The sequence below is a fragment of the Brassica napus genome, chromosome C3, assembly GCF_020379485.1.
Source record: "Brassica napus cultivar Da-Ae chromosome C3, Da-Ae, whole genome shotgun sequence".
Classification (NCBI taxonomy): Eukaryota; Viridiplantae; Streptophyta; class Magnoliopsida; order Brassicales; family Brassicaceae; genus Brassica; species Brassica napus.
This window is the reverse complement of record NC_063446.1, coordinates 55,312,300-55,322,884: the sequence shown is the minus strand read 5'-3', so window position 1 is coordinate 55,322,884 and position 10,585 is coordinate 55,312,300. Positions and strand designations below refer to the sequence as shown.

The following is a 10,585-nucleotide window of genomic DNA, read 5'->3' as shown; positions in this document are numbered from 1 at the left end:
AAATGAAAGGAGAGATATTCCCAACTGGGACTAGTATTAATTGGATAGTTGTCTCATTATTGATGTAAGAAAATGGAAAGTGGTGAAGCCAATCTTTAACGATTGAGATGGGCTTGGATTTTTTTGCCTCTTCCCAATCATATTTTGATGTCACGCCATAAAAGTTTAATTTTCTAATTTCTATTATTAAAGCATTGATTGACAATTTAACTATGAGGTTCATATTATCTATTCCCTCTGTTTCAAAAAAAATTATATTTTTAAAAAAATTGTAAATTGTAAGTTTCAAAAAATAAAAATAATTATTATATTATAATTCATTAAAAATTATGAGAAAAAAATAGTCACAAAATATTATATTTATAATCAAAATTTAAAATATTTTCTTAACATGTGTGGAATTTCCGAAACATGAAAAATTTTAAAATGATAAGAGTATTTGCAGAATCGCATAATTAGCCTTCCAAATACCGAAACCTAGATTCAATTATATGATATCAAATGATTCTCTTTGTGGGAGTTTGGACTCGATTTCCAATAAAAAAATTATTTTAGCTTTTCTTTTCGTGTTACTTTTATTTTGCAACCGGCTGAATCTATCTATGTCGTAAGTAAACCACATTATTCGGTTGTGGATTGGGACTTTGGAAGCCACACACAATTCTTTTAAAAACATCAAAAGATCTTTCGTTGTAAGTGTTTGGTTTCTAGTTTAATTATTCAATTTTTTGTCTCATATATTTACAAGTTATACACTTTAAGTATTACAAATACAAGGAAAACAAAATATTAGTGTATTAAAAAGGATAAAAACATAAGCTCTTCGAACCATGCATATATGCCGCTATTCAAGGAAGATATTGGGTTTTTGGGTTAACAGATGTGCTACTTGTAAAATATTTCAGAACTAAACGAAATCAAATACTGTAAATATTTAGTTGATATAATTTGTATAAATGTTTACCATGTAACCAGTTAAACTTAAGTAGACGTTATTTTGGCAACTTATATAGTCTTAAGTGTTACAAAAAGATTTAGTTAATGTATTTCCACTAACTGAACGAGTTAGCCGTTTAATACTAAGTCGTCCTATTTACGTTTTGTCTGATAGCCTAATGATGCAAAAACTTCCTGTGATCACTCGACGATCATTAATGCAATTTCTTCTGTTTCAATTTGGCACCATACTTGTTACATTAAAAGGGATACTCAAACGGTCCCGACAGGTTAGATATATCTAACATTGAACATGGGTCCCACAAAATCTACTGCACAATGATAAATGGAAACCTAGGTACGAGTTCTTTTTGATCCTCACACGTTTCTTTCTCATTCTCACTAAGTCACACAATACAAGGAGCAAATACCAAATCACTTAGAAAAAATTAAAAGTAATTAAATTAAATATTGATCCCATCCTAATAATCTCTATCTATATAAACAACCACAACTCAATTACAGAATTTACAACTGTCTTAGAGAAAGGAAAAAGAAAAACAAAGCTCGCAAAATAAATCACATATATTTTAGCTTGCAGTGTCTCTAATGGCACGGTATGAGCCATATAATTATAACATTGGTGTTAACCCTTCGTTACCACATATTAACCAAACTCAAGAGCTAATGACTCTGGACTTACCAGTTTCTACTACTCCGTCCAGTTTCATGATTTTCTCCAATGGAGATTTAGTTGATGCCCGTCACAACAATTCTCACTTCTCCCCAAATTTATTGCACGGTGAAGATTTTTTCTTCCTCTTTTTGTTTTCTAGTGGAAGTTCTGCAATTTTATATAATGTTCTTGAACTTAATGAAGCTACAAATGGCAGGTGATTTGGGAAGAAAAGACAAAAAAGAAGAGAGTGGGTCGAAGAGAAAAAGAAAGAGGTCGGAAGAGGAAGAATCCATTAATGAAGATGATGTTGAGAAGCCAAGAGATGTTGTTCATGTTCGAGCTAAGAGGGGTCAAGCTACAGATAGCCACAGTTTGGCTGAAAGGGTATAACTCAACAAATATTTACTTACGCAAGCAAACTATAAATTGGAAAAACTATATGAAAAAATTGGCATGTTTTGGATTCTTTTTGGAATGTATTAAGGTACGAAGAGAGAAGATAAATGAAAGGCTGAAGTGCTTACAAGACCTTGTTCCCGGCTGCTACAAGGTAACTAAAAATCCCACACAAACCCTTAACCTTTGTTTATAAAAAAACAAAAATATTTGCTGAGAATCTACAAAATACCAATTTATGCTGTTATATATGTTTTAAATTTACCACATACTTAAATGGAAATGTGTTATAAGTTCGTAAAATTATAATCCTTCTAGGGATTAAAACATGTTTATGCACATATCGTTGAAGTTGTGAATTAAGAGACACAAATAGGATCCAGATAACTTAATATAGATATATATAATTATTTTTGCGGTCCACATTTTTAATACGGAACACTAAAATTCAAATAACAGAGGGTGTAGTACCGTCACGACTCACGAATGTAAATGAACAGATTGTTTTAATAAAAATACAAAGTATAAAAAAAATCTATTCTCCTAATAATATCTGATGATACTTAATCCAAATGGGTTTATTTTCTTTAATGAAATTCAAACATGATGCAGACAATGGGTATGGCAGTGATGCTTGAAGTCATCATAGATTATGTTCGATCTCTGCAGAATCAAATCGAGGTTAGACCAGTATTTAATTAATACATTTCACTCTTCAGAATCCAATCAGCTTTTATAATAATAAATGATAATACTATTCAATAATTAAATGGTTTAATTCTGTTATGGTCTTGTGGCTGCAGTTCTTGTCCATGAAACTCTCAGCGGCAAGTGCGTATTATGACCTTAATTCTTTGGATATTGAGCCAACGGATACATTTCAGGTAATTATCACAAATAATTATAGAAATATAGTTTCATAAGTGTTTCCAAAAAAAAAGTTTCATGTATTTATATTAATAGTAATTGTTGTAACAGGGAGGGAATATGTATAGTGCTGAAGAGATGGAAAAGATCTTAAGAGAAAGTGTAGGAACACAGCCTCCGAATTTCAGTTCAACATTGCCCTTTTGATCATAAGAAAATAATCATAAAAGTTATTCTATAATTAAATCTATAAATAAGAACTTATCATATCAGTATACGTTTATCATAAATGTATAACCTTATGAAGCTCATGCATATATGTAACTTTGAAATAATATAGAGTAAAAGTTATGTTACTATCTCCTCTTTGTCAGAGGAAGGCTGTTTGTTTAAGGTCTTATTGAAAGGCCCCCCGTATTATCCACGTGACTTCATGGCATCGTTGGTTTCAGTTTCCAGCATAGAAGCATCATGTGTGCTATCTAGTTCTATTAGGGATATATATCCCACATCCAGAATTCTAAAGGACATTAAGTAATATATAAAGGGTTATGATCAAATAGTTATTTTGATATTAAACATTTTACATGTAAAACAGTAAATTTTCAATGGCTCAGATGGTAAAACTAAGCATGTGCACCCATAATATCACAGGTTCAATTCTCCTTTCATGTATATTTAATTTTTATTAATAGTGATATGATGCACCCAGTTAAGAAGACTCCTAGATTTGCCCATGTATATAAGTCGTGATTAACCTTTTCAACCGGGTATAAAGGTTGTGTTAAACTCGCTCGACCGAGTATAAATGTCCTAAAATTCCGAGATTTCTGGCCGATAAGAACCATCATCTCGAGGAGGGGTATTAGGGATATATATCCCACATCGGAAATTCTAATGGACATTAAGTAATATATAAATGGTTAGGACCAATCCACTAATCACCAATTGGTTTTAAGTTGGAAATCCATAATAAAACTCGAATCTAACACATGGCATCTTTACCCTTATCATCAATCTAAATGTCGAGATTTGAGGATTTCTCTGCATTTCGTGTTGCTTTTGTGTGATGATTGCCTCTACCTATAGTACTTTTAATTCCGATTTGGCTGTTGTAGCAACCGTTCTTTTGGCCGTTTTAACAATGTTTTAATTTGTAAGCAATTCTTACTCCCTTGTTGGAGAGTAATCTAGCTATATCAAGCTTTAGTTGACCAAAAAAGGGGGTGGGGGTGGGAACAAGAAACTCTATTTTGAAATAACATATGATTTTGATATTACATGGGAAGACACAACAGGATGTTTTATTGTTCAGCACATACTGACAAATTCACACTTTTGGCTTGCAACAATTTTGTTGGGATATGCTTTGTTGATAGGCTTTTCTCGGGGCTAATACTAACGCACGCCAATGCAATCTTGAGCACAGCAATGACCTCTCTTCTTCACACTCTTTGTCCTAAGGCACTACACACGGATACAAAATGTCTGACATCTCTTTTTCTCATCAATACACATCTTTCTCCACTTCACTCTATCCATTTCAGATTTACCCACAAACATAATCGGTAATCGATCTTCCCTTTATCATCTATAGCAAGATAATCCCAAATGAGTGTACATCCCAATTCTGTTATGGCTTCACTGTGGCTTTCATGGCTTCAGGAGCTCAAAATTTGTAGATATACCAATCGATGACGATGAGGCGCTCTTGTGGAATGGTCAGTCGATTGTGGTTTATTATATTGTTGGCTATGCTAGAGAGGTACTGCATGAGTCCCAAACTCCATGTCTTGTCCATGTATATTGCTGAATTTCAGAGATCTACGAACCTAATTTTTGGAGCTAAGCGCATTAAGATACACCAACCTCCCTCATTATCTTTTACCGAACTTACCAGTTAAGACAGCTCCTTGCATGCCACCATACCGGGATTTTCTATAATTGACAAAATGAAAAATTTAATTTCAATACAGAGAAAAGATAAAATTCTTTACCGGGGAGTGTGCGTCGGCAAAGACGCCCGTTAGCAAATTAATGTATCACAGTAATTGTGATTATTTTCTCGGCAGGTACTTTGTTTCTGTCACAACAATTTTTATTTGCCATCTTGTCACAACCATCTAAATACAATATCAGTCACTTCAAGTTTTGATTATTTCCTTTAAAATGTCCATATTGCGATTCATTGGATACTTTAACCCTTGATTAACTTCATGTTTTCTATGGGTACAAAACAGATTCATGATCACAAGCATATCTTTAAATGATTTTGTTTGGGAAAATCCACAAACAAACTGAAAAGACAAAAAAACTAGAATCTGTTTTTTTTTGTCTAATGACTGTTATACTACTTCCTTAAAACAAACATTTTTTCTTAGTAAGACACTTAAATAAAGAAGCCTTTCTAAGTTTTACCTTAATATTTTTGAAGAAAGAACGAATTTTTTTTGGAAAATGTTCTTTATTCTTCAGTAATACTTTTCATAACTGTCACAGGAGAAGCGGAAAATCGAAGGTTGAATGTGTGATATAAGCAAAAGGATGTGACATTTCATAACTCGCAGCTACACAACAACATCCGAGGATGTGACTTTTCATCTTTTAGTTGTATACTGTCTTTTTATGAATTGGACCTTTCATCATTTTTAACAACACAAACAAAAGGAATTTCTTTAATGTATATTACCAACACTGTTTTACCTAGTAGATTTAGACAATCATATTAGAGCACTTCCCAACAAAGCTTGTTTCAAATTATCCATCTTACCAAAATGTTAAGCGCCACCAAAAGAAACATTTGTTATGTACGAAAGATTTAAATCAACAATGGCCCATTGATAGTGATATATGAGGATATTTTTTATAAGTGTTGATAGATAGTTTTGTTTGGTCCAGTATACGCTCGTGTGGTAGTTAGTTGCCAATTTGATCTTAGTTTACAATTATAAAGGACTTGGACAGTACAGAAAATGCTACATAAACCAAAATGTATGTTTGGTTTGGCTTGATTGCACTGAAACTGGCAACGGGTTTAGTGTTTTTTTCTTGGGTTTAGTTTGCATTCCCCTTTGATGGCGGAAGGACTCGCTCTAAGAGAAGCCCTGAAGCATTGCATAACTAATGGACTGGACTCCATCCGTATGGAGTCTGACTCCTCCCAACTGATTAGGGCCATAACCCGACATGAGCCACTAACGGAGCTTCACGGTGTCATGTCGAACATATCCAACCTGAGTTCCTCCCCATCTTTGTCTGTCTCCTTTTCTTGGATTCCTAGGAACCAAAACGTTGTTGCTGATTTTCTAGCTAAAGGTGTTTTATGTATGGTTGAGACTTTTATGGCTCTCACCTAACAGTTTCAATGAAAGTTAATGTAAGTTGTGTTAAAAAAAAAAGTTTTCATTCCTTTTGTTCCATATAAATGGAACGGTGGTCACTGGCGGAGCTAGGTGAGGAGTGGGTGGGGCAGCTGCCCCCCATGATTATTATTTTTTTGCTAATTTTGTATTTAATTTTTACTAATGTCCCTGATGAAAATTTAAATTTCTAACTATATTACTAGTGTTTTAAAGTTTTACCCCATGTGAAAACTATTCCTAGATCCGCCACTGACGGTGGTGACATACATGTTTTGAGAAAATAGTTTAGTTATTGGTTTAAGAAGTTTTCTTCGTTCAGTTTTTGTTTGAGAGGTAAACATGTCTACTATATAGCAATTTTAACAATCAAAAAGCTAATTCACATTTTACCAGATAATATATAAATCAGCTATACAAGAAACTCACATTACTGGTTTTCTTGTAATAAAGCACAACTAAGTGCAAAAAGGGTTCTGTTGCAGGAGAATGAAGTTCACTAAAATTTTAAATTTTTTTCCGGAAAAGGTAAATTGAGATATTACAAGAATATTCAGTTATTCACACCTAATGGTGAATTTCCAGCAGAAGCAGCAAGCGAAGCTCTCTTAACGAATCTTCCTTTCATGCGAGGTTTATTCTCTGCATTCAATTTACGTACCTCGTACCTTATCGTCTTCGTAAACGATCTCGTCTTCTTCTTTTCTCTGTACCTCGAAACCCTAGCTTCTCTTCCTCCATCCCCAACCACACTTGAGGGTAAACGTCCACCACCGCGACGCTTCTTACGACTTTTTCTTCCATTGTCCCTCTAAACACACACAGTTTCAACGTTAGATAGTTTGGATACCACATCTAACTTGGACCTAAGGTAATACATAAACAACAACAACTAATCGAGCTAAAAAAAAAAACTAATCGAGCTGTTAAAGAAAGACTCATTTTCGATAAAAAAAAAGAGTTTCTACCAACATTGAGTTAGTCTAGTGGCTATAACTCTTGAATCACTTAGTAGAAATCTAAGGAGTCATAGGTTATAGGAGGGGCCTGCTCTTCTAACAAGGATTAATTTAAAATGGTTTGGGTCTCGACCTATGGGATGTACAGAAATTCGGACTCAAAACCTCCTAGTCATTCACAAAAAAAAAAAAAAAAAAAAAAAAAATCTTGTTCTATAGTTACCTTGGAAACAACCGGTGAACCGCTGATGTTTATGTCTATATCTGGTGGCCCTCCTGATGTCCACGGTAGACCTTGGCCTCCCCAAGTTGATATCACCTGGTCGTAGTCTAAACTCAACATTAGAACATTCTTTTTCTTCTCCTCCTTCGCCTGAACACATTCACCATTACTTTCAACATTCTTTATTGCATCTTCTTCGTATGCGTTTTGTGGATAGTTCAGATCAAACGGCATCGTTCCATCCCGGTTGCCCTGATCATCATCGCATATTTCTATGTCCATGTTCATGGCTTTTGTTTCTTTGTCCTCTATCTCGTCTTTTTTTAACATTTCTGTATTAGATAATCCTAGTTCCTCCATTGTATAAGACTCTTTGTCTAACCCGTGACCGAGTAGTGTCTCAACGTCAGCAGCGAAGTCCTCAACCTCCATGTTGGTTGGGAAAATCTCATTTAGACAACTCTCATCCTTATCTTCGTCCTCATGACCATCGATACCACTTCTCATCGTAGGAAACTTGATCTTCGGCTCAACCACCATTGGATCAAGAACCGGCACTTGACAGATCAGCGGCCCTTCAACCTCAGAGCTGTCCGTCTGACCCTCCGCAGTAATCTCCGGCACCATATCATGAAAAGTCGACGAATTGTTCCTCTTGCCAGATCCACGTGGAGTCCTAGGTTTACGAGTGAACCCGTGATGCCACGTTGGAGCTTCTTGCTGAGGAGAGGTATCTTTCAAAGGAACTCTCTCGTGCCGGCGAGCGAGAAGATTCGCTGAGTGGACCGAAGTGTCGCATGATTGGCAAAGAAAAGCCTCGTCCGCGGCGCAGAACCAATGCGCCCGCTTCTTCAAGCAGTTGTCACAGGTCCTCGCCGTCTTAGCTCTAACACCATTCGCTAAACTTTTCATATTAATAATCAAATGAAAAAAAAAAAAATCAACAAGGAGAGAGAGCACGAGGGCCTTGACTTTAGAGGTACTAGAATATTGGTTGTTTGAGATTGAGAGGTCTATGTCCCGCATGAAAGTGTGTTCTCTTGTGTCAGAGGATCTCTTTATGCGCTTTTTAAGTGGTTATGTCTTCAATTGGGACCCACCTTGAAGTCTTATCTCGATTTTGATTGGTCGACTTTTGAAGCTAATCTTGTAAAAGTGTTTTAATTGGTTATCCCCAATGGATTTCTTGTGTGGTCCCATCTCCACGGTTTCCTTCCTTCCTCGTTAATTTCTTTCTCTACATTCATTTTTGTTTATCGAAGACTTTTTTGCGGTTTTTGTTATTTTTCTTTTTCTGTAAAAGTCTTTTTTTAATTATTTCTTTCCTTTTTGGGTAGCAATGGTTTTGACCCAGTTGTCAGTATTCTTAAACAAACAAAAAAGGTAAATGAACAAATTTCTTTTAGGGGACTCTTATATAAAAGAATAATATGCAAAATAGAGACTTGTTTGGAACGTTTGCAAATAGTTTATTTTGTTACGAAGAGAAAAAAAAAACCTTGGATACCTTAAAATAAAGAGAAATAATAAAACCCAAAAACCCCATGTTTGGTTAGGACAAACTATTTAAAAATACCAAATCAAAATTAGTCTCTAGCTTTGGGCACTATTAGACGAGCTTATTTTGTTGAAAAACTACTGCAGTTGATGTTTTTAGATTAATAGAATATTCATGATCAGAAAATTCAATAATACCATGAAAGAATGATAAATTTTTGTTTTGTTAGTTTACTAATCACTGGCTTCCGTTAGTTTTAATTTATAATAATTTCAATATTTGTTTTCAAAAACCCTGAGTATTTCACCATGATTTTTTTTTTGAATAAATGTAAAATTTTATTCAATCAAAAACTTTGTAAATCAATTGCTTCAGCTTTGTGTTAAAAAATAAAAAAAAAATTGATTCTATAGGAGACGAGAGAGCTTGTGATTCTTCATGTTTAGGAATGGTCTTGACGAGACCCAAACCAAGTGACCAGTCCTTCTTCCAGATATTGATGTCCCAGTCCTTTAACTGATAACAGTCTAAGCTTGACCGTCTTGTCCACAAAATTGATGAGACAGCCTGTATGTTTCGGCTGTTCACTGTGTCTGCGATGCGTTCTCTCTCCAAATCGAATGTACTATTGCTTGAAAGGTGTATCGAAGGAGAAAGGTCTTTGTGGGGGTGAGCGTTGGGTTTGAAATCATCCCGATGATCTCATTCCAATCTGAGGTGAAGGACACTTGCGAAATTCCCCCTACAAGAGCCCTCCATATCTGCTTAGTATACCGACAACTGAAGAAGAGATGGTGACGAGTTTCATTAGCTTCATTGCACAGTATACAAATCTGATTGACTGCATTATTACAAATATGCATTCGATCGCATGTTTGCAGACGATTCCGAAGAGCAACCTAGAGGAGGAAGGAGTAAATTCGGTGTTGGCTAGGGAACCATATGCCTTTACTCCATGAGCAAGATTGTTTATGTCTCAACTGCAGCCAAGTCTTTTTTGTTGAGAATCTACTATCAAACTTCCCTTCCCTCTGTTTCCAGAGCGGGACATCTTCATCTTGACTATTATTAAGTCGAAGCACAGCTATCTTGTTCTCAATCTTTAGGATGGTCACTCTATGCTTTACAAAGACATGATAGTTTTTATTACATTTAGTGATATTATAGTTCACTACATAGGGAGATAATTAGCACCGTCGGAGATTGACATTCACATCGAATTATCATATGTGAAGCAGATTTTTAAGGCTGGTCCAAATCAAAATCCTAATTCACCTTAAAATGTAGAAGTTTCCTTGATCTAGTGGTTTGATTAATGATTCATTAATGATTCTACACCAAAAAGTTTGAGTTTCGATTCCAAAAAAAATATGAATTATGCAGAATATTAGAAAAAATGTTTATTAGAGATCTTCGGCATGGCGATAAAAATACTGTCAGAAAAGGATCTCATAAGATAGCTCGCAATTAGATGTGGATTTTCATAAGACAAGTAGATTTTTGGCTATAGTATCATCTATATAATTTTTCTTATATTGTGTATTAGCATGATTAACGAGTGTTGAAAAACTTACCTTAAAATTACACGGTTTGGTTTGGACGCAACCCTTTTTTTTTTGTTACAAATGTAAATTTCATTACTAGGTAATGTAAAGTTGATACAACAAG

The 10,585-nt window shown here is 34.8% G+C and overlaps 2 protein-coding genes across 2 annotated transcripts; one reads left to right on the top strand and one right to left on the bottom strand.

Moving 5' to 3' along the window:
- The first annotated feature begins 1,303 nt into the window (after positions 1-1,303).
- On the top strand, positions 1,304-4,930 carry LOC106360146 (transcription factor bHLH75). The gene is made up of 6 exons (XM_013799739.3): positions 1,304-1,738; positions 1,830-1,999; positions 2,100-2,165; positions 2,624-2,692; positions 2,815-2,895; positions 2,990-4,930. The coding sequence occupies exons 1-6, from the start codon at positions 1,546-1,548 to the stop codon at positions 3,083-3,085; spliced, it is 675 nt and encodes a 224-aa protein (XP_013655193.1). The 5' UTR covers positions 1,304-1,545; the 3' UTR covers positions 3,086-4,930.
- A 1,667-nt stretch (positions 4,931-6,597) lies between these two features.
- LOC106360145 (zinc finger protein CONSTANS-LIKE 16-like) lies at positions 6,598-8,781 on the bottom strand. Its single transcript, XM_048750819.1, has 2 exons — positions 7,420-8,781; positions 6,598-7,048 (listed from the first exon to the last, which is right to left on the bottom strand). The coding sequence occupies exons 1-2, from the start codon at positions 8,443-8,445 to the stop codon at positions 6,791-6,793; spliced, it is 1,284 nt and encodes a 427-aa protein (XP_048606776.1). The 5' UTR covers positions 8,446-8,781; the 3' UTR covers positions 6,598-6,790.
- Between the last annotated feature and the right edge of the window lie 1,804 nt (positions 8,782-10,585).